The 27,603-nt window shown below is 46.7% G+C and overlaps 1 protein-coding gene across 1 annotated transcript; it reads left to right on the top strand.

Annotated features, from left to right (window-relative positions):
* Window positions 1-645: 645 nt before the first annotated feature.
* On the top strand, window positions 646-25,849 carry Top3b (DNA topoisomerase III beta). Its single transcript, XM_046421294.2, has 18 exons — window positions 646-729; window positions 7,719-7,904; window positions 9,035-9,166; window positions 11,009-11,115; window positions 11,754-11,828; window positions 13,212-13,408; window positions 14,073-14,229; window positions 15,213-15,326; window positions 16,984-17,074; window positions 18,774-18,928; window positions 19,057-19,162; window positions 19,831-19,977; window positions 20,101-20,274; window positions 22,054-22,182; window positions 22,748-22,897; window positions 23,321-23,421; window positions 24,084-24,285; window positions 25,300-25,849. The coding sequence occupies exons 2-18, from the start codon at window positions 7,835-7,837 to the stop codon at window positions 25,779-25,781; spliced, it is 2,589 nt and encodes an 862-aa protein (XP_046277250.1). The 5' UTR covers window positions 646-729; window positions 7,719-7,834; the 3' UTR covers window positions 25,782-25,849.
* Window positions 25,850-27,603: the final 1,754 nt, after the last annotated feature.

Below are 27,603 nucleotides of genomic sequence, written 5' to 3'. Positions count from 1 at the left end.
GACCAAGGAAATGTGTATGTGGTATTATTTAAAAGGTTATCCAGCTACTTGGAAGACTAAGGCTAAGCTACTTGGGAAGGATCACTTGAGCCGGTGAGTTTGAGGTCACCCTGAGTAACACAGTGAGAGCAGTCTAAAAAAATTAAAAATGTGTATTATATATTCAAATAAAGTCATGAAATTATTTTAAACCTTCCATAATCCTAATGCTCTAACACAAAAAATTTTTTGATTCATATTCCAGATATAACAACACATTCTGCAATGTTTATAGCATTGAAAGAAGCCTGTTGTACACAGATCTGTAGTTTTTATTTTAATTAAAAGCATATATGTTTTCGTGCGTGTTTTCATAATCGTTGTAATGCTAATTGTAATTATTTTCTCTCTGGCCAGGGAATAATCTAGAAGGAAGGCTTGGGGATTGCTTACGGACTGTAGAGGGGAGGGGTCATGCCTAAGGCTTAGGGACCCCCCAACGGTAAGAAACACAGGGCTCAGTAGGGAAAGTCTGGGATTCCCAGCCTATTGCAAATTAAAAGAGCAACTCCGGGACCCGCTTCCGGAACTCACAAGTTGCGGTACTCGCGAACACGGACGTGCGGGCATCGGAGGATATACGGTGATACGCCAGACGCGGCGACTCCCGAAGCGGCCGGACCGGAAGTAGGGGTGGCCGGTGGCGCCCCGGGAGCTGCGGCCAGAGCAAGAGCCGCGTTAGGGCTACCGGTGAGCGGTGGGCGGCGATCGCCGTGGCGGGCTGCGCAGGGAAGCGGAAAGCTTGGGAATTTTTTTGTTTCCTGAGTGCTAGCTGAACGCATACCTCGGGCTGGGGCGCGGACTTGGGAGAGGGTCCCGGGTGGGCTCTACCTTCTCTCCTCTTTTTTTCGCTGTCGGTGATCCTTTTCCCGAGCTTGCTGTGGGAGTTCAGGGAAGTGGTGTGGGTCAGCGCGTATAGCCCCTTGTCTGAAGGGAGGACGCGCTGCGATTAGTACTCTTCTTCACCAAACCCTCTCACAACTCTTTGAGGTGAGGTCTGTTTCCCAGGTCTCAGAGGTAGGGAAACAGGCTCCGGGAGGCAGTGCGACCGTCAGAGGTCCAGGTCCGTGCAGTCTGCACACTTAGCCTTTTGGGCCCTGGCTCGGTCTTGAGGGTACCCTGGCTCTCAGACGCGATCTCGGTAGTAGAGGGAGCAAACTTTTGTGAATAAATTACTTAGAATCCAGGGACAGTAATTTCTTACAGAGGTGAAAGGGAAAATGATGGCCTTGTCTTGCCTCTGTCCCTCTCGCCTTTGGGAACAGGGTTGTGAGAAACCAGCTCATCTTGGACTTGATGGCCAGAGAGCACTGGGATTCCTTTATCGAGGTCAACTGATGATAGTCTGATTTGTTCTGAACTTAAGTTTACTCGTGGTTTTAAAAGTTACAATGCCTGTCTTTTAGATTGTTGGTAGACTAAATAGTGTTTATAGTTATGGAATATTTAGTGCAGTGGAAGAGCTTAAGAAATGTAGGTTTCTTTTCCCGATTCAGTAGGTATTTGCTAAAGTTGCTGAAGTGGGAAATCCTAGACTCTCAATTCTGTTAGACCTCCACTCTCACTCCCGAGCTAAAATCCACTGGTTCATAGACACATGGAAAGAAATTTCTGTGTTTAGTATCTTCTAAAGGACACATACCAGTGATGGTATTGCTGGTGAGAGTTGACAGGATACTAACAAACTAACCTGCTTACTCATATTAATTCACCTCAGTCCTACTATACAATCCTAGTTCGGGTGTTTGCTGTCAACCACCCGGTTAAGCACTTGCTTGTCTCTTTTTGGAATAATACAAATTGCAGGCTTAGAGCTTTGATGGTCAATAAGATTGAATTGATATACCATGTAGGTATATCATAAAGAACCTATTTCTGGCCATTTTTATATACTTAAGCCTTTTAAAAAGCAAAAACTAGAATGAGTAATGATGTTTGTAAGGCAAAAGTGTGAAGATGATGTTTAAGTTTGCAAACCATTGCTCTCAGGTTTTCTCTTTGGTTTCCATGAGAGATGTCCCATAATGGGAAACTAGAGAGGCCCCAAGATTAATCACAGAAAATTAATCACCATTAAGACTGCAGAAATATAATTAAAGAAAAGTGTACTGGACTGAAAGTAAAGAGGCAGGCCCAACTTGACACTATTCCCAGGTGAACTTTGGTAAATCACTCTGAGACTTAGTTGGTTCTTCTTTGCCATAGTTGTACCATATGACCACCAAGGACCCTTACCCCAGAAGTCCATGATCCCATCCCCTTAAAGGAAGCAGTGTTTTGGTTTTTTTTTTCAACAAAATAGTGACACTAAGAATGTTACAAAGTCCTCATATAGTACTTAAGTTTAAAATGTTGAACTAGAACTTGTATTTCTTTAATGTCAAAGCTACGGAAGACAGATGAATATCAAACATAAATAGCAATTACACTTTCTGCCAGGTGGACAAGCAGTCTGAAATCACATGCCTTTGTGCATACTGCCCAATTTTATCCCTTTTGCTAGGTAAATGAGGTAATCCCCTTTAAGATGCTGAGGAAAAATGTTTCTCTCTGAAGGGACTTCTCAAACTGTTAATTATGTATTGAAAACCTAGGATCTTATGTGGAAAGAGAAGTAGTAGAAAGGCGAAATTTCTGGAACTTTGACACCATAGGAATAAAAGAACATTAAGAAGCAGAAGTGTTTACAATGCTCTTAAAATCAGTTTTTTAATTTTAGAGATGCAGCATTTTTATTATTCATCTTACAGGTAAAATCACTGCTTTATATATTCAGTCATATATATTTGCTTACCATCTAATACTTATCATTAAAATGAATAAGACAAAACCCCTACTCTCTTGGCACATACTTTTGTTCTAGGGGCTGCAAAACAAGAACCAAATAAATAGATGGAGACCATATCAGGTTTAGTTAACACTATAGGGAAGTAAAACAGGGCTGCTGTTGTATTTCAGGATCCTCATAGAAGCAGGACAAGATAAAGGTTTAGAGTGCAGGTTCTAGAGACAAACTAATCCAGGTTCAAATCCAAGTCCTGCAAGTGGGTTTCTGGTCTCTGTCCCTACATTCCCACTGTAGGACAACAGTACAATGGCAAGACTGCCTAGTACCTGGCATATTGTCACTACACCATAACTGCTGGCTACTCTAACAGAAATGAAAAAGTCTGAAGGAATGTTTTAGGACCAAACGTTTTTCTGTTTTGGAATAGATTGGGAACAGTCTCCCTCTGCTGCCAGTTTTCCCTTCTGGCTTCTGACTTCTCTAGGTGGGAAAAAGGGAGTCTTTGGGTCTCCTTAAACCTCACTCTGAGCTTCTGTCTTTGCTAGAACCAAAACTCCCCCAGAGCAGAGAGCAGAGCTACAGTTGTTCATTCATTTATTCATCCACCAAACATTCGGTGTGCACGGGATGCCAGAAATATAGCAGCAAATGACTCAGTCTATGGGAAAAATATCTGCAACACCAGGTGCAGTTTTCAGGAGGGGAGAGGCAGGGGATCAGAGCATTAGTCCCAGGGACTAATGGGGAAAAGTGATCTAGGTGGAGGCCTGAAGGCAAAAACAGCCATAATTACAGGGTGGGGGTTACAGCAGGGCAGTGAGAGATTGGTAGGATATGAGCTGGTGAGCTCACCTGCAAACTGCCAAGGTCATCACTCTCAGAGATCTTGAATTCTACCCCTCACAGACGATTGTATATTTAGGAGGAACATCCAAGTACTTAATTGAAGGGACCAAATTAAATTGGTTTTTTATTTGGGGAAACTTTCTCATAAATACTCTTAGCTTCATTTTTGTCCTACAGTAAGGGCCAGAATTGACAGCCCAGGTCAATCCTTGGACCACTTCTCCTGGGCATTATTAGGAAACAGAGACCCCGTTAGTGAAGGGGGTTTTGTCAACATCTTTTTGTCTTTCAGTTTTCTGATTTTATTTTATTTCTTCTTTACTTTTAAATTTATTATCTTTGTTATTTTTGACCAGTCACATATATCCATGGCATCAAATGCAAAAGGTACAGAAGGGACGGTAGCCAGAAAACAGGACCCCCGCACTAACATCCCACTCAGAGCAACTGCTTCTGAGTTCTACCCAGACACATCTGCTCTTTGTAAACGAGTAAAGCACATGCATGCTCACGTGTGTTTGATCACAGATGGCAGCACTCTCTACATACCAGTTAAATGCCTAGCTTTCTTTTTTAAAAAAATATTTATTTTTTGGTTGTAGTTGGACACAATACATTGATTTTATTTACTTATTTTTATGTGGTGCTGAGAATCGAATCCAGGGCCTCGAAAGTGTTAGGTGACCGCTCTACCACTGAGCCACAACCCAGCCCAAATGCCTACCTTTCTTGATGAAATTTGTCTGCAATCTGATTCACTTTTATGTTTAGCAAGCGGATTGATTCCTGTTTTAACTTCTGTGGGTATTCCATTGTATAGATATGTCATACTTACTTAACCGATTCCCTGTTAACATACTCTAGGTCATTTCTAAACTCTCATGAATGATAATGCTGCAGAGAATTCCTCAAGTGGTGTGTTTTGTCATAGGTGGTGCCATGTCCACCTTTATTAGTCACTCCACCCCAGTCCTATCCTGCCTCTCAGGAACTCCCATGAGCAGTCTTCAGTAGTGTCCACCACTTACTTCTGTCACTTCTCTCCTGGCAGCTTCACCCTTCACCCACTTCAGGCCCCTTTCCCTCCCCAAGTCAACTTTTCACTGCCGAGCTCCTGAGTAATTCCCACTCAAGCATTTCTGCCCCCTGAGAATTGCTTCCTCTGACTCCCTCTCTACCCTAATGCCTCATTTCCTACAGTTCTTGGAGGCCACAGTGTATAGGCTGTGTGGAACCTTCCCATCCCCTTATCTCTCTCATCATCCTTCTTGGAGTCAAGTCTGTCATCATGATCACATCCCTCAAACCCTGGCATGTCTTTGCCTCATACTCATTTGGAAGATCCTGTCTAAATCCCAGGCTCCCCTTCTAGGAGCCTACTCCAGCACTACCTCCTATCCTTTTTTGGCTTCCTCCTCCACTAACAGATGACTGACTGGACTCCTCCTCTTCTCCATGGTCTTAGCTGCCTGAGCCCTTCACCCATCCCAGCATCACTCCAGCAATTCCCTACTCTCGATTGCATCTCCTCTCTTTCCTTCTCTCCTGGAGTACATCAGTGTACAAACATGCTGATATGTTGTTCATCTTAAAATGGAAAAAGTACAACATCCCCTCCCCTTTTCCCAGCTTTCTTGAGCTTACACTGCTCAGCTTTTGCCTCTGTCATTCAAAAATCAGGGAGCCCTGATAGCTCCCATCAGGGTTACTGGCGTCATTCAAATTGCCGTACCCCATGGTCAGGTCTCTGCTGCCACATTGCACAGCCTGCCTTTGACATGTCAGTGACTCCCCCTGAAATGCTTTTTCCCTTGGCTTTTGGGGCCCCACCTCTCCTACCACAGTCTGCTAGCTCCTCCTCATCTCCCTGACCCCCATCCTGGGCTCCTTCCATGCACCACAATATCTCACAACTGCTGCCTTCTCCGTAATCACTTTGGCTATCTAGCTAATGGAACACATTTAACACACCTGAAATGCTGCTCCTGAGTTCCAGCCCTGACCTGCTCCCTCCTGGGTATTTCCCCCACTCTTCCTTTAGTTGTATGAGCCAAAAACCTGGGAGTCATCCTTGCTCTTCCCCATATCATGTCCTGCCCATCTCAGTCTTGAACAGACTGACTCCTCTCCCCCACCACCACCAGGGCCCACTCCCTTCTGCATGGCAAACAGAGTCCCTTTAACACTTGAGGTCAGATCATCCCATTCCTGTGCAAACCCTCCTCTTCCTTTCAGCTCCCCCAGAGCAAACCCAACTCCTCAGCCCACTGACCTCCTCATTGACCCCCTAATTCTCCACCAAGCCATCTCTCATAAGGGCCTTGTCCTTCTGTCTGAACTGTTCTCCAGATGCCACCCAGTCCCCTCCCAACTATGAACTCCTCAGCCCTGCTATGTGAGTTCCAGGACAGGACCTGCACTAAAACTAAGCTAAGCTTATAGTAGGTGCTCAGTAAAAAACTGAAATAATTGAATTCTCTCCTAGAAGTGGAATTGCTGAGGCTGTGCACTTGTAATTTTCAAAAGTATTGTCAAATCACTTCATATAGATGTCAATTCAATTTTACTTCCCCCATACCCCTCTGGATTGCATGCTTGGACTTTGGGTCTTTGCTAATGAGATAAGTACAAACTCATTTTAGCTGTAATTTTCTTTGTTGAATGTTTGGACATCATTTCATATTACTAAGTTCATTTTTCTGTTCTGGTATTTTTCTGGTTTTAATTTTTTATTAAATCTTGCTGGCTCTGTTATCTGTTTTGGTGGAGGTTAAGAAGTAGAAGTGTGATTTTATATTTTTTTCCCCAGATGGTTATCCAATTGTCTCAATACAGGTCTTTGTGTTGTTTTTTTTTAAATACAATGCTATACATACAATAAAAATACAGAAAGGGAGCTGGGAATCCCCAGCACTGCAAAAAAAAAAAAAAAAAGACAGTAAGGGTTTGTATGAGGTTTTTTTCTTCTCAGCAGCAGTTGTTAAGTGATGTAGGAGGCCCAGAAAGCTGTAGCAAATGCCAACAGTGTTTCCTCTTGGGGAGATGAGGCAGTAACTGACAGTGGCACTATGTGCAGTGGGCTGAGATGGAGACTTTGCCCAAGAGACATTGGACACAGGAGGAAGTGATTCATCCTGCCAGTGGGTGCTAGGAGAACTCTGTAAAGAAAAGTTCAGTGAGATGGAGATGTGGGTAATAGAGCACTGCTTATCATGGGTTAAATCTCTAGTACTAAAATATAAAGAAGAGTTCACTTTGGGCTGGGCCTGCAGTTAGCCAAGCTGCATTCTCCAGGTTTGATGGATGTTGCCAGGCAAGAAAGTAGGCTTTAAATGGATTTTTTTTTTTTACTTTAAATGATGGTATTCAGACGAGATCGGGCGCGTTCAGGGTGGTATGGCCGTAGACTAAATGATGGTATTCAATTTAATTTGGCTGGAGGATGGCCTGCAAAGCTACAGGTAGAGTAAGGTAGGTAGATATGAAGGGCTTTCTGAGCTCCTCTGAGTACTGGACCAATGGGCTTCAGACCCAACTGTAGGACCTAGGGAGCACTGGCCGACCGTATGCATTCTGTAAAGCATCCCATGGTAACCCAGTGCTGAGCCAAGATGGCTATGCCACTCAGCCTGGGAGCAAACAGAATTGATGTGCAGGAAAGGCTGCGATTGTTCCTCTCCCCTCCAAGAGATGAATCCACTGACAAGTGAAAGAGCTAGCCCAGGGGGAAGGACCAGGCACCACACTGCCCCAACCTCTGAATCCAGGTCTGTATACCCCAGCTTCTTCCTAGGCACAGATTTAGTGACAAAATTGATCTGATATCATTCAGGTCACCTCATCTTCCCCCAAATGAAGCCAAATTCCCACTTCAGTTGACCTGAGCATTATCTATATGCCAAATGCCATCCAGTTTCCCTAATTTTTCTTTCTCTTGTCTTGGGTTTTTTGTTTGTTTTGTTTTGTTTTTAAGTGAATTTCCTTGTTAGTTACATAGTTCCCTTGAAAGAATTGCTATTTCCTGAGTTTCTTTTCTTCTCCTTAGGCATTAGCATTGACAATTGTGTTGAGCCACAGAAGAGCAATTTCTGAACTTTTGCATTACTGTTGTTCTGAAACTGGGGTGTTTAGGGCTGAGGACCCTGACAGCCCTGAGCCAAAATGAAGACTGTTCTCATGGTTGCAGAGAAGCCATCCCTGGCACAGTCCATCGCCAAAATCCTTTCTCGAGGTAGGAAAGACCAACATTAATTTTTCTGTATTGCTTTGGTCTGTAAGCATTGTTATTTTTACTATTCAGAATGTTTCTCTTTTTTTCCAAAGTGTGATTCTACCTCTGTCAGGGTAGATTTGGTTCAGATCAGAAGGCATTAATGAAGCATCTGGACAGTAGTCACCCTGGATGTGTTTACTTCCACACCTGGTGTGTACCAGGGCTGGGACTTTTAAGAAAGAAAAAGACATAGTTCACAGTCAGGTGGAAGGTGCATTCGTTGTTAGAGTTCTGAGCCAGTCAGGGGCATTGGACACAAGTAGTAAACTGGAAGGAGGTACACAAGACAGCCAGGACCCTCTCCCATATCTATGCCATGGCCATTGTCATCTCTGGAAATTCACCAATGCCTCACATACTTTGCACTTCACATCATTCAAGAGGAGCCTATGGGGGAGCCTTGACCATGGGCCAAGTTCCAGTTTTCCTGAGACCAGGGAACTGGAAAGATAACGTCTGCCTCTCATGCCTACCTCTGAACACACTAGGGTGGCTGCCTGGTGGAGTGCCATTTCCCTTCCTTCTTTTAATTCCCTCTAAATATGAAGGATATTTGGATGCTGGGTACCCAGCAGTGGCAGGAATCTACCCTTGATCCAGCAGTTTAGGAAAGAAGAGGTCATAGTACACCTGAGCATTTATAGTCTAAAGGGGTTCAAGAAATGGCATCTCACCCTCAGAGGCTGAGAAAGTTGGCCTGCGGAACCATCAGTAGACAGGATGAAAAAGACACCATAGAATTTGATAATTTGACCTAATCCCTGGTGAACTTAAAGTTCAAATATAGTAAGGCAAAAATCAAATTGAAAAGTGGAAACAGAATTGCAGATAAAAAGCCCAAGAGGGTCTGCCTCTTGCTCCCAGTCAATAGGTTCTGTGTTGTGAGTGCATTGTACTAGGTCATTTACAGATGCTATTGTCTCTCATTATTATTAAATCTCCCAGTACCAAATTATCCACAGTGGCCTAAAGAATATTAAAACTGACCTCTCTGGGGAAGGAGGACTCTGGCCTTCCAAGAGATGACATCTGGGCCCAGGGTCTTCATAGTATCCACAGCTCCATCTCTCTATGCTTCTTCTTTTCAGGGAACATGGCCTCACACAAAGGGCTGAACGGGGCCTGCTCAGTCCATGAATACACAGGAACCTTTGCTGGCCAACCAGTCCGCTTCAAGATGACATCTGTCTGTGGTCATGTGATGACCCTGGATTTCCTGGGTGAGCACCCCGACCCACCTTCATCCTATTGAGGGGAGCCCTGCACAACACTGCTAAAGGTCCAGTTACAGCCTACATCCAGAGGTCATGGACTAGTGACTAGGGGCCACTGAGTGAGATGCCCAGAACTCAGGCTGTAGAGCTCAGCATCTCAGAGTTCCTGTCCCAGTAGTTCCCTTTAGGCACCTTATGCCCTGTACACCTTCCTGTGCAGATGAGGTGGTGATATCTATCTCATGAAGTGCCTGGCCCTTGCACATGTTTGAGAGAGGGCTGTTGCTCCTGCTGAGTTAACTATTGTCTGTTGGTCATTGGGTGACTGCCATTGTCTTGTATCATTACTGTTATCCATTTCCTTGATAAGGCCAGAATTAGTGACTACCTGGGTCTATGTGCAGAACCATGTGGTTAACATAAGTCCAACCCAAGCTCTGACCTGCCATATTAGTTTATTTTATACTACAACAGAATGCATGAGGTAAAATAACTTTCTAAAGAAAATAAGTTTATTTAATTCAATAGTTTTGGAGGCTGAAAATCCAGACAGCATAGTGCCAGTTCTAGCAAAGACATCATGGCATATCACAGTGTCATCTGGACCTAGTAGCATATGCAAGAGGGAGAGATCACATGGTAAAGCAGGAAACCAGAGAAAGATTTAGGGTCAGGCTTGCTCTTAAAACAACTTGCTACCTTAATCCTTTCTGACAGCAGTGCCCTAAGTGACCTAAAGACCTCTCATTAGGCCCAGCCTCTTAAAAGTTTTATACCTCCAATACTACCACACTAGGAATCAAGCTTCTAGCACATGAACCCTTGGGGGACTCTCAGACCATAGCTTCTGTACTATGCCACCAGCTGGAGTAGGGCAATGATTAGACATCTCTGAGTTGCCATTTCTCTCTCTCTCTCTTTCTCCCTCTCACCCTGCCTTTTTTTTTTGGCTGGGGATCGAACCCAGGTTTGCTAAGCAAGCGCTGTACCACTGAGCTACTTCCTCAGACTAAGTTGCCATTTCTCATTTGTGAAATGTACAACAATGTCCTCCTCCCATTCCCAAGAGGAACTCATTGTTATGTGATAGTGAAGGTATCAAAAGCACTAAAGCCTCAGTAGTTTTTCTTGCTCCATAACCATACCAATAACAACAAAGGCGATGAAGTGGTGTAGCCAAGCTTTGGGGCCCCAGGCTTTATTCTCCAAAGGCACATAGAGAGCAAGGATTAGAACTCCATCTGACCATGTACTCCCAGGCAGCAAGAATGGGGCCTAAAATAAAGCCAGAAGTCCAAGCTTGCAAGAGCCAGACCATAAGTAGAGAAGTAGGTGGAGGTACCAGACATGAGGCCAAGAGAGGTTGACCTTCCACAGGGAACATCTGGGCCCCTGTCGTATACCCTATGAAATGCTGTGTGGTGGGAAAGGTTTACAAAATCCTTTGATTTTGAAGAGAAGATGACACATGAGTTCAGGGCCCTGGCAAAGTGAACCAACCCAGAAATGGTGCTTTCCACTATAGGGAAAATACCAGAAGAAAGGCTAGAATAGCAACCCTGCTGAGAGTTTGCTTGTTTGGTTCCCAGGAGTGGCCAGGTCAGGGTATCATCAGCTTAACAGCCCAGGGAAAGGAAGGCCTGGTGGGTGGGGTTACCCAAAGACCTGAATCCACATATCAGCCCTGCTGCCTCTGACTGTCAAGTGACCTCGGGCCAGTCTTCATCCAAGCCTCCTCCTCTTCATTAATGAGAAGAGACTGTCTCCCTGGGGTTATGAAAGTTGTGGAGGCCAAGCCTTTGTGAGCTGTGCAGTGTGACTCAGTTTCACCGAGACTGTGGTTTATAGGAAAGTACAACAAGTGGGACAAGGTGGACCCTGCGGAGCTGTTCAGCCAAGCTCCAACAGAGAAGAAGGAAGCTAATCCCAAGCTGAACATGGTGAAGTTCCTGCAGGTACGTACAGGGACAGGAACTCACCAGGTGACTCCAGCCGTCTTTGCCTGCCATTAGTTGAGTCCTCATCCTCATCTTCATCTTAGACACAGAAACCTTTGATGGCTGCCCTGGGCCTCCTTTCTGCCCTTTCTGTGGGCATCTCCTGCTGGCCCACAAGGCACCTTCAGGCCTGGTTCCCCCATCCTAGTCATTCCTATCACTCAATCCTGAAGAGTAGACATTCTGCTTTTGGTTTAGTTGAGTTTTTTTCCTCCAATTTTAAAATAAATACATATTTATTTTGGAAATTATAGATGAGCAGAAAGAAAAAAATTATTTCTAACCACATGACCCAAGACAACCACCATTACTAATAAGGGTTATTTCATTTCAGGACTTTTAATATTTCAATTTTGGGGATAAAGACCATATTATAATTATCATTTTTTGATCCAAAAAACAACCCTTCTGAGATAAATTATTTTCTGAGAAGCTGAGCCAGCCTCACTGTAGCCAGCTCCTTGCTCAGCTTAGGCATTAGTCCTCATAACCAAGACTTAGTCCCCAGGGCCCAGTCTCTACCTGTTGTCCCCAGAGGGGAGTATCACAGGGCCTGGGCCTGTGACAGATGCATGTTAATGTGTGCTTTTGGACAGGTGGAGGGCAGAGGCTGCGATTACATTGTGCTATGGCTAGACTGTGACAAGGAAGGGGAGAACATTTGCTTTGAGGTAAGTATAGTGCCCACTTTGGTTCACTTTTAACTTTTCCAATAATCTAACACCCTCAATCCCATTATTCCTGAAGCTGAAGTAAGGGGTTATCTACAGCAGCTTTAAAATGCCTTCCCCACCCTTTATTTGGGAAATTCTATAAACACTTTAAAATGAATAGACCCTAGTGTTACTTTGCTTTCTAATGACACATGGTAGGAGCTGGCTTAAAAGGGGGCAGAATTATCTAGGGAGATGCAGATTTCAAAATGTAGTAAGTTAGTTTTCAGGGTCCCAGACCCAGCTCAGTGCCTTGGGACCTTCAGTTGATGTGATTGATCACCTCAGCACCAGAACACCTTTCTGAGACCTCATTCTTCTCATCTCCCACCTTTACACATCCTCTGCTTCATTCAGAATGCCCTCCCACCTCCCAGTCACCCCCAGTCACACAGCCCACCCTGTAGAGAGGGAGGGCTTCCCTCTCTTCCCATGTATCCCTTTCTTGTGCTTACTTAAGTCATAGTACCCTCATGCTTATTATAACTGCCAGTCTCACTCATGCCTCTCAGGCTGTAGCTCCATACAAGTCACCCTGTGTCCCTGTACCCTCAGCTTTCACCTATGGTCTGATATGCCTTTGGGTTCAGGAGATGATTCCAGTGAGATGGGGTTCTCAGGGCACCTGGCATTCTAGTGCAAATACCCTCAACCAACCCAATTGCATACTCCCTTCTTAGATATCCTTCTACCCCCTCCCCACCCACTTCCAGGGACCTTTGCATCTGGGGGTGGAGAATGATAGCAGCTCATTAGCTTTCTTCCTTCAGAAATAAAACCACTTCTCCCCAATAAGGACACTCCCGTCACTCTGCACAGCCTTCATAGTGCATCTCAACTCTAGGACCTGCTGTGCCGAACCCCCACCCACAAGCTGAACCCACCTGTGGTCTTGCCACTTTTGCCCATTTCCTCTTCCTTCCTTTTTCTTTCCCCGACTTTCCTCCAGTCATCTGAAAGTTTCACTTACCCTTCTAAGCACACTCTCCTCCAGGAAAAGGGGAAACAGATCAAGTGGGGTAGATTTGGTGTCCCTTGTATGCTTGGCAGTAGCATTTACTAACTGGGAGCAGAAGACAAGAAAGGTGGCAGTTGCAGAGTAATAGTAAGTAGGGGAGTGCCCAGGCATATTTATAGTTGGAAGGAAAGGGAGCCATGTGACGAAGGTTTTGTGGAGAGACCAAAGCTTCTGAAAAGGCAGAGAGATGGAGAAGGGTCTGGCAGGGGTGAAAGAAGGTGTCCCACACAAAAGGTTCAGCACTGGAAAGAGCCAGGCCCAACTGCAGAGGTGTGGAGGTAGATAGCCTGGGGACAATCACAGCCAGGCCTCCTTCCCCCCAGGTCCTTGATGCTGTTCTGCCTGTCATGAATAAAGCCCACAGCAATGAGAAGACCGTGTTCCGGGCTAGGTTCAGCTCCATTACTGACACAGACATCTGTAACGCCATGGCCCGCCTGGGTGAGCCAGACCACAATGAGGCACTCTCAGTGGATGCCCGCCAGGAACTGGACCTGCGTATTGGCTGTGCTTTCACCAGGTGCTGTCCCCCACCCAGACATACACATGTACTTTGGGCCCAAGCATACCCCTTCCCTCCCTTTACCCTAGGTACCTGCCTTTTCTGGTCCCCATCTGCAACCGCAGAGCCTCTTGGAGCCCAGATCAGCAACAGGCAATTTTCACATTTTAAAAATCTTAAAGAAAGGTCTGGGGTTGTGGCTCAGTGGAGAGCACTTGCCTGGCACATGTGAGGCACTGGGTTTGATCCCCAGCACCACATAAAAATGAATAAATAAAATAAAGGTATTGTGTCCATCTACATCAAAAAAAAAAAAAAACATGAAGAAAATTACATATATGGTTGGCATACACATCACACAAACTGCCACTTGATAAACAGAGGGTATCCTTACTCAAGAGTCCTAAGAAGAATGCAATGGATGGATAGAGTATAATAGAAGGACCCCTCACTCACAATAATAGGAGACTCCCTGGGTCTCACTCACTTGTCCATCATATGTACACATGATTCCTGCATGACACACTCTGTTACACTGACTTCAAACTAATAGCAGCTTACTTGTACCACTTCCCAACATACACCCCAAGCCCCAGGCTAGACTCACACAGGGGTTTAATGATAATGTCTTAAGTGAATTCTTAATCAACTGTCTTTCTCTTTACCCCACCACTCCCCCTAGGTTCCAGACAAAATATTTCCAAGGGAAATACGGTGATTTAGATAGCTCTCTCATCTCCTTTGGGCCATGTCAGACTCCTACCCTGGGATTTTGTGTGGAGAGACATGATAAAATCCAATCCTTCAAACCAGAGACCTACTGGGTGCTGCAGGCCAAGGTATTTTTTCCCCCCTTCTGTATTCCTTCTCTTTTGTTCCAGGTTTGGTGAGTGGATTCTCAGAGTTTTCCTCCACCACCATCATTTTTATTATCCTGCAGTCCCCTGGCTAAGGACACAAATGTGAATAGCTGTAAATGAGAATGGTTTTCTGTGCCCCAGAAAAGAGGTTCCCTGCCTTCATGGGGGGTAGTGGGGCTGGGTTGGACTTGAATATATTGAATTTGGATAAGTAAGAATGAATTTCACTCTAGTGGTACAGGGTGAAGTCAACCCCCTAAGGGACCAGCAACTGTGGTGGTCAGATCCAAGAACTGGATTGAGGCCATGGGCTTTCAAACTTTTTGAAAGTGCTTAGAACTTTTCTTTGAATAAAAGCCTCTTTAAGCTTGATTTAAAGCATAACAAAGCTGGGCGCAGTGGCACACACCTGTAATCCAAGTGGCTCGGAACGCTGAGGCTGGAAGATTACAAGTTCATAGCCAGCTTCAGCAAAAGCGAGGCACTAAGCAACTCAGTGAGACCCTGTCTCTAAACACAATACAAAATAGGGCTTGGGGTGTGGCTCAGTGGTCGAGTGCCTTTGAGTTCAATCTCCAGTACCCAAAAAAAAAGCATAGCAGAGTTGTTCTGATTGACACAGGGCTGGTGATCTTTGGTACGGGCATACCTAGGCACCTAGACTAGCCAGGCATTGAGGCTAGGCAGGGATGGAGTGAGAGATAAAGGCTCAGACACTTTCTTAATGACACATCAGCCTCAACTCCAGGCCACCCTCTTGAGACCACCCACCCAATTGCTGGCAGGGGAGTAGGGAGGATTAGATGCCAGCCTGCATATCTGTAAGCTAAACAACTACAGTTAGGAGAAATCAGAGTGGAGACCATTTTGCTCCCGTACAAAGATCAACTTCCCCTGATTCCCTTCCCTGAGAAAGCTCACCTGGATACTTCTTGCGTGTTCACTTTTTGTCCTTTCTACAGGTTAATACAGATAAAGACAAATCTCTCCTTTTGGACTGGGACCGAGTGAGAGTATTTGACAGGGAGATTGCACAAATGTTTTTAAACATGACAAAACTGGAGAAGGAAGCTCAGGTATGCCTCCTACTCCCATATCTATCATATTTGCCTTTTGTGGATGTAGAACTCCAGAAAACTCTGGCCAGGGGCTGCGGTTATAGCTCAGTGGTAGAGCGCTTGCCTGGCATGTGTGGGGCACTGGGTTCAATATTCAGCACCACATAGAAGTAAATAAATAAGATAGAGGTATTGTGTCCATCTACAGCTAAAAAAATTTTTAAAAAGAAAGAGAAAAAAGAAACCTCTGGCCAGAGGTACAGTCTATAACCATGGGTCACATCTTTCTTCCCCTTTCTGAAACAGATATCTTTTTGGAAAGAGGAATAGTTACTCACACATACACTCCTAAGATACTTCTGCCAGTGTGGTAGCTCCAAAGTTCTGAGTATCTACTCCCTACCAGACACTACACACACCTGTGGCCCTGCCAGATCTCTTAATTCTCCCCTTTCCACCATACATAACTGATCTCCTTTGTCAGGCCTTCATTTCACACAGATGTCCCTTTTTTATGATACTGAAAGCTAACAACTATAGAGGGACCTATGTGCACATGGACACACTTGCCCAAGATCATTCAGCTAGCAGGGTATAGACCTGGGATCCTCAGTCAACTTTCACAACTCTGTAGAGTTGTATTTCTTACTTATAGTTAGATAGATAGATAGATAGATAGAAGGACATACTGCTTGGCTGTTAGGAAGAGCAGCCTGGCAAGGGGCTGGCTACAGGAAGTGGGGGAAAGTCACTGCCATCACAGCGGATCAATGCCCTGCAGCTCCGATAACTCCCAAAGTCAGTGAAATACAACTTGGCTTTCTTCAGTTGCCTTCTTCTTGTCTTTCTTAAGGTTTCCTTGCATGCCATTTTGCCCAGGCTTCCGTTGTCTCAGATTTCTTAGACTTCTTTTAGAGCGGTTCCATGCCTATAGCAACAATGACATTCCTACGGAGACGCCATCTCCACCTCCAGGTCTCACCCTGAGTGACCCTAGTCTTCTTTGCTACACATAAACAATTGGCGTCAGCATTAGCACCCACATTTGTCAGTTTGGAATTCAGAATGTGCCACCCTAGCCAGTCTACAAGGGATTGGCAAGGGCAAAGGGCAGAGTTTGAGTTATTCTGGTTGTATTTGCAGAAGACAAAACAAAGAATCATCTCTTCCAACAAGTGTGTGGTCCAGAGGTAGGAAGTTATAGCTCACCAACCAAGCACAACCCACTGATGTTTCCATTTAACCTGCATGGCCTTTTACAAAAAATCACATAGCAATACGGACTTGCAGCTTCCCTTGAAAAATTAGAAAATTTTGTAGCAATGCTTGTGGCCCAGTCAGCAATTCCCATGCACAGCAAACAACAGCCACCGTCCCTAGAACAGACCCATGTACCATCCCGTAACATTGGCCTCTATGGGATTTGTATTTGCTGTCCCTTACCCTGACTCCTCCCCATACCTCCATGTTTTCTCTTTTTCTAGAAAAGAATTTTCATTATTTTTCCTTTCCTGGTCCTGAATATTCAATCCAGTCTTCATACTACTGGAAAGAGTGAAATCAGAAACAGGAAGACCAAATGAATGAAACCAAATCCATTGCCCACACATCTGGATTCCCTCTGTTATGGGCTCTTCTCCCTTCCAAAAATTACTCAAAATATCCCTTCTTCTAGGTGGAGACCACAAGTAAGAAAGAAAAGGCCAAGCAGAGGCCACTGGCCCTGAACACTGTGGAGATGCTGCGTGTGGCTAGCTCTGCTCTGGGTATGTGGGGGCCAATTTCATTTCTCTTTAAGTTCCAGAGTAGGAATAAGTCAATGTAAACGAGAGAATAGTGTCTCATAGTATTCAGTGATTCAGTAGTTGCTATCAGGATAAAACACATGGAGGCTACCTTCAATGCAGGGCCCTGGGTCAGCAGAATCCCTCAGAGGCCTTTTACTCTGGAGATCCATCACCAGAGCCAAACTCTGGTCCAAACTCAACTTAACCACTTCCTTTCTTAGCCCAAGCCTCAGTTTCTTATCCCCTGAGAAAATGGGGCAACAATATTACCTGTGTCTTTGGTTTGCTATAAAGACTAAATTATGGGAAATAGCATCTTTTAAAATAGCAATGATAATATTGGCCACTACTTGAGAGGGACAACCTAACATTAGAATTCTCAAGCAGCTTCACTAGCACAAGGGAGAGGCCTCAGCCAACTAGAAATAGATGTAAACTTCATCTCTGAGCTTCCTACTCAATCATAAAGGGGTTGGGCTGGAAACCTGGCAGTTTCTAACAGCTAGCAGTCTCTAGGCTTTGGTGGCCCAGCCATGGGGAGCCATGGGCTATGTCCTTGCGGATCAGTGCCTCCAGAGTCCCAGGAGGACAGTGGTATCATTAAGTGATCATTAGCTGAGTGCTGGCCTCTGTTGGTCAGGGAGCAGCAGGATGAACCCTACCTCAGTATATTGAGAAGGATAAAACACCACAATGGCTCAGAACTGTGATTGTGCTCTTTGTTATCATAGTAGGCTCAATAGCCACTATGGTTATAGCCCTATAGCTATATGTGTATAAGAGAGGTGCTCCATCATCACCATAGCCATGAGTAACATGCATGTGATATTGTTACAGAGCTAGGCTTTCTGGGAAACTGAGGCCTCATAAAGATACCCCCCCTTTAAGCCCCATTCTTGTGATCAAATTAGAAATATTAAAGACATTACTGAGAATAACAGGGATGAGTTTATTGAAGGGATAGGAAAAGGGAAAGGAGGCACTCTCAGGGGAGAGAGTGGGTCCTCTCAAAGAGGAGAAGGACAGTGTGCCTCTCCTGCACTCCAGTTTTATTTTGTTTTTAAATTTTTTTTTTGTAGTTATAGTTGGACAGAATGCCTTTATTATATTTATTTTTATGTGGTGCTAAGGATCAAACCCAGTGCCTCATATGTGCTAAGCAAGCACTCTTCCACTGAGCTACAGTCCCAGCCCCTGCACTCCAGTTTTATTGGGATCCCAGAGAAGTTTCTAGAAAGTCTCACTCAGGTCTACCTCTTGACTTTTGACTGATAGCAGGATGACATCAAACTTTCAAGTCCCCACTGCCATGACAACTCTAGGTTACCTTGGCCCATGCTGACCAGTTCTAATTGTATTCTTAACCATAAATTCTTACAGATTTTATGGTTAATAGGAATTATCCTTATCTTTCTGAGTTTTGGGATGTAGTCTGTGAAAAGGGTCACAAAAGTCTCCCTTCCTCCTTCAGCATAACTGGAGTTCCTCTTATCAACATTACTTCAGGCCTGTATTTCTCCTGCAGATAACAGGTAGTTTGCTGAGGAATGTAAGATATCCTGTCCACTTAAACCAGGCAGGGCTGCAGGTAAATTTCTTCTTGGACAATAAAGCATGTGAGGGTCAGCACACCGGCTATCCCCACATTCCAGGCTCCTGAGTCTCCTGTCTCTCACAGGCATGGGACCACAGCATGCCATGCAAACAGCTGAGCGGCTGTATACACAGGGTTACATCAGCTACCCACGGACAGAGACCACCCACTATCCTGAAAACTTTGACCTGAAGGGTTCTCTGCGGCAGCAGGCCAACCACCCCTACTGGGCAGACACGGTAAGTGGAGTGGACCTTGCTCTTGCTCACTCAGGCCTCAGAACAGGCTCAGGCACTTTGGTCAAACCCAGGACTAGTAGGAGGCAGCCATGCCCAGACTCATTTCCACTCTGTGCTCTCTTCCTCAGGTGAAGCGGTTGTTATCAGAAGGTATCAACCGCCCACGGAAAGGCCACGATGCTGGAGATCATCCTCCTATTACACCCATGAGATCTGCCACAGAAGCAGAATTAGGTATCAGATGCCCTGCCCGCTTCCCCACACACTTCTCAAGCTTCTGGCGGGGCAGGGAAAAGGGCAAGACACCATAGCTACACAGCACCATTAGACAGAGTCAGGCCCTATTGGCAATATGCTCCTCTTTCCCTGGCTTGGTGAGGGGTTCACCTGAAAGCTTTGCTTCATTACCATGGACTGAGGTTAGTAGTGAAGTTGTGGCAACTGATCAGGGAGAAGTCAGTGAGCAGACAACATCAGAGGAAATGGAATGGGATCCAGGCAGAGAGTGACAGGGCTCAATGATAGGCTGCACCTCCTACATGGATCTCATGCCAGGAAAAGGCAGATGGGGAAGAGAGAACAGTCCAAGTGGAAACAGGAGCTACTACACACACTGGAGTTTGAAGTGAGGTGGCATGTCACTAGACAGTAGGACAGGCTGGAGCCTAAAGAGCAGCCCCAGAGAAACAGGTAGAGGCTGTGTAGAGAGGTGGGAGCCATGGCTATGAAGATACCACTAAACATAGGAGACTGGCTTTCCCTTGCTGTGTGTTTTCCTTCCTTCTTTTTTGGACTTTGGAGCAGGCCATCCCTGGCAACCATGCCAAGGATGGAGGGAAAGTGCTAGGGGTCCTTAAAACCTGGCCAGGCCACCAGAGTGACTGACTGTGGGCCTTTTGCAGGGGGTGATGCATGGCGGCTCTATGAGTATATCACCAGGCACTTCATTGCCACTGTTAGCCATGACTGCAAGTACCTCCAGAGCACCATCTCCTTCAGGATTGGTCCTGAGCTCTTTACCTGCTCAGGGAAGACTGTCATCTCACCAGGTAAAACTGTGAGTCCTAGGAATCCTCCTTCACAGATTTTGGATCCAGAGATGGTAGGCCTAGGGTCTGAGGCCTGGGTTGCCCAGGATGGGGACCCTAAATGGTGGTGCTGTCTCTATTTAGGCTTCACAGAGATTATGCCCTGGCAGAGCGTGCCCCTGGAAGAGAGCCTACCCACCTGCCAGAGGGGTGATACCTTTGCTGTGGGTGAGGTGAAGATGCTGGAGAAACAGACAAGCCCACCTGATTACCTTACTGAGGCTGAGCTCATCACACTCATGGAGAAGCATGGCATCGGTGGGTGCATCTACCCAGTTACTAGACCCAGGGTTCCCTTCCCCAGGACTGGGGCCAAAAGGATATACCAGCAAAGCTGCCCAGTAACCCCTACACACCCAGCCCAGCACCAATCTGTGGACCAGTATCTGATAACTGGTGGCACCCTGTAGAATAGTTGATCCTGGCAGATCCACAGTGGGAAGCAACTCACAACACTGTCACATCAGGACCTAGCCTTCTTTGTGAAGGCCAGGATACATTCTCATGCACTGTGGGGTCATGTACTAACTAGCACACACAGCGCTGAGAGTTGACCCACAATGCCAAAAGATTCATAAGTCAGATCAGCAGCCTCCCAAGTCTACATAACTGATCATGCCTTTCCTGGAATCAGGTTCTGGTCTTGCTTCTCTTAGGGGCCTGGGGCACCTGTGGTAAGTCCCAATGGAGCAGCCCTCAGCCTGCTATGGAGTATGGGTGCTGCTCCCCAAGTACTCTTAGCTCCTTCCCATTAACAGAACAGCCCCTCTCTGGCTTAGGAACCCTTTTCAAGTCATGACTTCTAGCAGCCATACATGAAAAAGGGATCTGGACCCAGTGACTAAAACAAGACAAGCTACATTTGTTACAGCGAAGAGGGCTTTTAGGTGACCTTCAAAACAGGAAAGTGGGCAAGGGTAGCCTTGTTGGTGGAGGCCCACAGGGCTGTGTAAAAAGGGTCTGGTCAAGCCCACTGTATGCCCAGCAGCATACACCTGTAATCGCAGCTACTCTGGAGGCTGAGGTAGGAGGATCCCAAGTTTGAGGCCAGCCTAGGCAGTTTAGCAAGACCTTGTCTCAAAACAAAATTTTTTAAAGGGCTGGGGGTATAACTCAGTGGTAAAGCATTTGCCTAGCATACATGAGGACCTGAATTCAGTCCCCAGTACTGCCAAAAGGAAAATGGGCCGGGGAGCCTGAGCAGAGCTGCCATTCAAGGCTATGGCAAGAACATACTGGGGATTCAGAGCCCTACATGGGCACAGAACCACTCCTATCCTAATCCACAGGGTCTGTGAGCTCTGGAACTTCAGCATGCTTCTTAGACTCCAGGTACCCATTTCTTCATATGGAAAATTCTCCTTCATTGAGTTGCCTGTCACCCACTAGCACTGGCAGGTGTGCCGTCAGCATGAATTTCCTTTTTCCTTCTCTTGACCAACGCACACCACACTCAGAATGCCTTACTTTCAGCTGCCTTCTCTACCAAGTAGGCTCCTCAAGGCTGAGGGAGTTACATCCCTGGAACTGGGAACCTGCCTTGGGGATCATGAAGAACTCTAGAAAGATGGAGAAAGAGGGAGATAGGAAATGGGTAAAAACAGCTGGGTTCAACAGTGAACTTGTAAGCTCCCCTTGGAAGGTACTGGGGCTCTTCCTCCAGGAAGGGTTGCTTGCTATAGTTTCCAGGTAATAGAAGCCAAGGAGGTTACATTTAATGGTTGCAGAGTAAATTCTGTGACCTTGACAGAGTCACTTAACCTCTCTGAGCCTCTGGCCTCAATTATAAAGCTAAAATAAGTACCCTATGAGTGGTTGTCCTTGGATTCACAAGACAAAATAGGAAAGGCACTTAGTGTGGTGCCCAGCCCCGTGTAGAGGGAACCACAGGCATGCAGTCCTCCCTCCTGTTGGTGGTTGGGAGGCACTGAGATGGAGGGTCCCAACAACAGGTGGGGATAAAGCTCAAGTGCACAGTCCAGTGGGTACTGTTGGCTGCAGGCTAAGGAAAACCCAGGGCCTTGCTATGTGTTTTAGGGACTGATGCCAGCATCCCTGTGCACATCAACAATATCTGTCAGCGCAACTATGTCACTGTGGAGAGTGGCCGCCGACTCAAGCCCACCAACCTTGGCATTGTCCTGGTGCATGGCTACTATAAGATTGGTGAGTCCCCTGGTCCTGTATCCTAGAGCCTGTGGACTCCCCAGCTTCTCCCTGAGTGGTGACTCTGCTGTCTCCTCAAGATGGGTCCTGGCCCTGCATTGAGCCCCTACCCCCTCATGTACTCCCCCAACTCCCACTGCAGGAGTGCTGCCCAGGACCTACAGGCATGCTTGAAAGATCTAAAATGGAAAGTAAGGGGCTCTTTTCCACAGACAAGCCCTAGGATAGGTAAGGATAGCTCGCTAAGGAGCCCATCAACTCTCTCCTGTAGAGATGTCCTAGGCCTCTGGGAATGCAGAACCACAGCACAGATGTGGCCTGAGGACAGCCATATCTGTAATATGATCCTAGACAAGTTGTTCTCACCCACTCTGTGCAAGATTTCCCTGTGGGAAATTGGGAAAGGCCTATGGGTATAGTAGTCAGCCTGGTGCCATCAAATTCTGGCTGAACAGCCCAGGGAGAGACCAGGAGGCAAGCTGGATTTGGAGGGACAAGCAGGCAGTGGGGATGGCAGGGCCTTGGGTACAAGTGCTTGTAGCAGTTTCCACCCATCTGCTCACAGATGCAGAGCTTGTGCTTCCCACCATCCGAAGTGCTGTGGAGAAGCAGTTGAACCTGATTGCCCAAGGCAAGGCTGACTACCGCCAGGTCCTAGGCCACACCTTGGATGTCTTCAAGAGGAAGTTCCACTACTTTGTTGACTCCATCGCTGGTAAGCTCCACCTTTTCCCTTCCCCCGCCACCAAAGGATACCCACCATCACCACTACCAATCAGGGCTGGCAGTACTAAGGGCACCCATATGAGGCCCATTACCAGATCTGAACTCCAGGCCTCTGCAGGCTAAGGAAATGATGCCTCCTCACTGGTTATTATTGAGATTAAATAGCAGATGGATTAACAACACACACATTGCCAGGAACACACAGACCTGACAAATGGGGCTACTGCTCTGCCATTCCATCACCAACAGTAGAAACCCCACCACCTGCAAGGATGTGTTCACACTAAGGACATCAACCATGTGTGGTAACCCCCACTCCAGCCCACCCATTTACACCAAGCCACATACTGGAGGGTAGGCTGCCAGAGACTAGAAAGGATGTGACTCTGTCCTATACTATGCTTGCTTTCAGGTATGGATGAGTTGATGGAGGTGTCTTTTTCACCCCTGGCAGCCACAGGCAAACCCCTCTCACGCTGTGGGAAGTGTCACCGGTTCATGAAGTATATCCAGGTAAGAAGGGTTGAAGGGCTGTAACTGCCCTTCCTGCCCATAGCACCCTTCTGCACTAATTCAGGCAAATCATGTCACTTCTTAGGCCTCTGCTTTATCATTAGTCATACAGAAATAATGTATTTTGCTTTGGGTTTCACACAGAATAATTGAAAGACCTAAGTCAGTACCAACAAATACCTCCAATGTCCCCCAGACCCCATAAACACATCAGCCATTAAGCCATGTGAACACACATTGTCCATTATTTCCTAACACATGTTTCTTGCTATCATGGGTGGGTATTAACCTACATGCCAGGACTTTTTTTTTTTTTTTTAGTTGTAGATGGACAATACCTTTATTTTTTTAAATTTATTTTTATATGGTGCTGAGAATCAAACCCAGTGCCTCATGCATGCTAGGCAAGCGCTCTTCCACTGAGCTACAACTGTAGCCCTATGCCAGGACTTTAGAACTACCTTCATTCATGTGTAGAATGTACTAAGGCTTATAGTTTTTGGTTGAAGGTCCTTGATGGCAATGTATTATATTCTATATTAACATGTTATGTATTCTATATTACATACTTGTTGTGTATTCTATATTTTGAGGGAAAGGAGGGCAGGCAGGAAAGTCAATGGCCCTGGAAGCCCTTGTATTCCCTCTTGGCATTGCTGTAGGCCAAGCCAAGCCGCTTGCACTGCTCCCACTGTGATGAGACCTACACCCTCCCTCAAAATGGCACCATCAAACTCTACAAGGAACTGCGGTGCCCACTGGATGACTTCGAGCTGGTTCTGTGGTCATCAGGTTCCCGGGGCAAGAGCTACCCACTATGTCCCTACTGTTACAACCACCCACCCTTCCGAGACATGAAGAAAGGTGAGTTAAGCACCCCAAGTCCTGGCTGCCCTTTGTCCCCACTGGGTAGCTATAGTCTCTTTTTAGCACCAGTCCCAGCCTCATCACACCAGGCTCCAAGGAGATCCCTCACCCCAGCCCTTCCCACACTGACTAGTGCTAAGATGGAAGATCTGAAGTATATCTGGGGCACTGCTCAGCCACCAGTCAGCCTATCTGCCACTCTGCCTGAGTGGGCAGGCTACTCCATGCTGCTGGGTCACTGGGGATCTGGGCAAGGGGTGAGCTATGATTCCTCCTGGGCTGGGGGAATGAGAATCTGCAGCATGTGGAGGCCACTCAGCAAGCAGTACCCACTGCTATACTCTGTTCTCATATACTTGTTACTAGAAAAAGGAGAGCATGTATCCAGGCAGGGTAGAGAGAACTGAGCCAAGAGTCAGAGGGGACCCAGAAACCATCACACTCACCCATGCTGTGTTCTTTACATCCTGCACAGCCTCTCAGGTGTCACCATCCCCTACTATAGACTAGGAACCAGTGGGAGTGAGACATCTACCCATGTTAACCTGGGGATCTGGAAGGAGCCCTCACAGACTCATCCAGATTCATCCCCACCTGCATCCAGACTGCTAGAGTAATGAGGCCCCATCTTAGCCCTCCGGCTGTCCAAAAGACAGTCCTATGTGGCCCAGTGATACAAGGACCACATGGAGTTGCCAGTGATGAGCTGTGAAAGCAAAGAGAAGGTTAGGGATGGATTTGGCTAGGATCTGCCAAAAAGACACTAGGCTGGAGGGCCTTCAAGATTGAGGAGTTTTTAAATAAGCAGAAAACAGGGAGTGATGGCAGCTGGGAAAATTCAGGAATCCAGGATCTATAAAAGCAAGATTGTCCCCATGAGCAAGATCAAAAGGAGCACTTTGTGCCAGGACAAGGGGTCCAGGAATTTGAGACACTGAGAGCAGGCCCAGGGGGCTGTAGGGATAGGTGAGCATAGCAAAGGTGCATCACAAGTTTCCCCTCTACCCACAGGCATGGGCTGCAATGAGTGCACACACCCCACCTGCCAGCACTCACTGAGCATGCTGGGCATCGGCCAGTGTGTAGAGTGTGAGAGTGGGGTCCTGGTGCTGGACCCCACCTCAGGCCCTAAGTGGAAAGTGGCCTGCAACAAGTGCAACGTGGTAGCTCACTGCTTTGAGAACGCCCACCGTGTTCGAGTGTCTGCCGACACCTGCAATACCTGCGAGGCTGCCCTGCTCGACGTGGACTTCAACAAAGCCAAGTCCCCACTCCCAGGAGATGAGACACAGCACATAGGCTGTGTCTTCTGCGACCCCATATTCCAGGAGCTGGTGGAGCTGAAGCATGCAGCCTCTTGCCACCCCATGCACCGTGGTGGGCCTGGGAGGAGGCAGGGCCGAGGGCGGGGCCGGGGCCGGCGACCCCCAGGGAAGCCCAATCCCAAGCGGCCAAAGGACAAGATGTCAGCCCTGGCTGCCTACTTTGTATGACATCCCTGTCCTCCCTTACCCAGACTCCAGTCACTGAAACCATTAAAATGCATTTTGCCTTCTCCAGAGCAAGAGGCCTGGAGCCTTTTGCTGTTGCAGCGACATCAGAGGATTACTGTGCCCTAGGAACCAGTGGGGCTTCCTTCCTCCTCCCACACCTACCTCTTCCTCCTATGTATGCCAAAGTGTTCCCCACTTTGCCCCCACCCTGGCTGTGCCTCCAAGACCGGAGCTGCAGAGAATAGACCCAGTCGGAATTCACACCCCATCTCAGTACATGTATAATAATGCTAGCTATGTGCACAAGCAGGAGATAGCCTGATGCCATGAAGAAGATGGGGATCAACAACCCATCAGTCCTGCAGGTGTCCTAGGCAAAAGGCTTAATGGAGCAGTCAGGCCTGATAGACATCCTCTCTGGGCCTGGCTCACAAATCCCCTTGGCCTTGGCTCCAGCCCCCACACACTTGTATGCTTGTGACTCCCAAGTTCAGCACGTTTTTTGTGTGACTCCACCAGCTTCTTGGGGCCTGTTCTGATTCCTGTTCATTCTGATAATGAGCCTTTGTTGTCTCAGAAGCAACTGGGCACTCCATTGAAACTAATTGCATACCAGGCTTAAAAAATACCCTGTAAGTCAGTACCTCGTGGCAGACAGGTGTGGGCTTCAGGCCAGACAGCTCTCTTGACTGGCTCCTTCCTGTGCTCTCCTGTCCAGCCACAAGGAGGGGCTCCTATATTAGTTTTGTTGTGTGGGGAAACCTTCCACCCTCTTGATTATGCCTCACCATGTAGTAGCAAAAACTTAGCCCAAATGGCTTTCCAGACTAATCTGGAATATTTGTTCAAGGGACAGGCCAGAAATGCTTCCCATGTGAACCACCGTCCTCTGTAGTAGATTCATAGTCATACTAGAATAGATAAGACTGAAAAAACTCTTTAAGAACCCATAGTTCAACCAGGCACAGGTGGCACATGCCTGTAACCCAGCTACTCAGGAGGTTGAGACAGGATGATCACTAGTTTCAGGTCTGCTTCCACAATCTAATTAGAACCTATCTCAAAATTCAAAAGAGGTGGGGGTACTAGAGATATACCTTGTGGTAGCATGCCCCTGGGTTCAATCCCCTGTACTAAAAGAAAAAAAAAAAAAATCCATAGTTCGCTCAACAGTCCACATAGTCACAACCCCTACTGGGACACCTCCACCCCAGGCCCCAATGAGCCAACATTTTGGTTCCCTGGAAGACAGTTTGAGAAAACACTTGAAAAGATGAAAGAAAATATGCAATGAGAGGGAGAGGTGTCACTTTGGGAAGGCTGCCCCATAGGGCAGCTCCCTGGGAAGCTGTGCAGCAATGGTGGGGATAATGCATCTACATTCAAAGCCTCTGCTTTTGTCCCCATCCACTGTAGTCAGATTCCAGAGCCCTGAAAAGGCCACATCTCTTGGTGGGCAGGGTCCCTGACTTGCAGTTTTGATTGCGTTTCCACCTACATGTCCCTGTCACATAATCCAGGGCCTTTTCTCTATAGGAGAGCAACCTAGGACCCTTCCAGGGAGACCCCTCCAGGAGCTCTGTCTAGGATTAGCTTGGACTTTGAGAGGGAACTGTTCTGTAGTCCTTAAACCCAAACCTCCCTTGCCATCCTTACCACAGTTGTGCAACTAACATTTCAGTCACAAACAGGGCTGATGAAGTGTCTATTTTTTTTTTATCTCTGAAATTGTCCCTGTGCATGAATCTCCATCAAGGGGATCTCTTGGCTTTTGAAGCTGGATTCTGCATTCCTGGTTCCTTCACCTTATACAGTGACATCC

Source organism: Marmota monax, unplaced genomic scaffold (genome assembly GCF_021218885.2).
Source record: "Marmota monax isolate L192 unplaced genomic scaffold, Marmota_monax_Labrador192_F-V1.1 WCK01_AAM20220418_F8-fsc00157, whole genome shotgun sequence".
Lineage (NCBI taxonomy): Eukaryota > Metazoa > Chordata > Mammalia > Rodentia > Sciuridae > Marmota > Marmota monax.
Note: the sequence above shows the minus strand (reverse complement) of the source record. Positions and strands in the feature narration are given on the sequence as shown.

Bases quoted from the DNA above. Each gene is read 5' to 3' on its own strand.
- Top3b (XM_046421294.2), top strand. From the start codon at position 7,835: ATGAAGACTGTTCTCATGGTTGCAGAGAAGCCATCCCTGGCACAGTCC. The intron at 7,905-9,034 runs GTAGGAAAGACC...TCTTCTTTTCAG, and splicing joins CGCCAAAATCCTTTCTCGAG to GGAACATGGCCTCACACAAA. The intron at 15,327-16,983 runs GTATGCCTCCTA...CCCTTCTTCTAG, and splicing joins AACTGGAGAAGGAAGCTCAG to GTGGAGACCACAAGTAAGAA.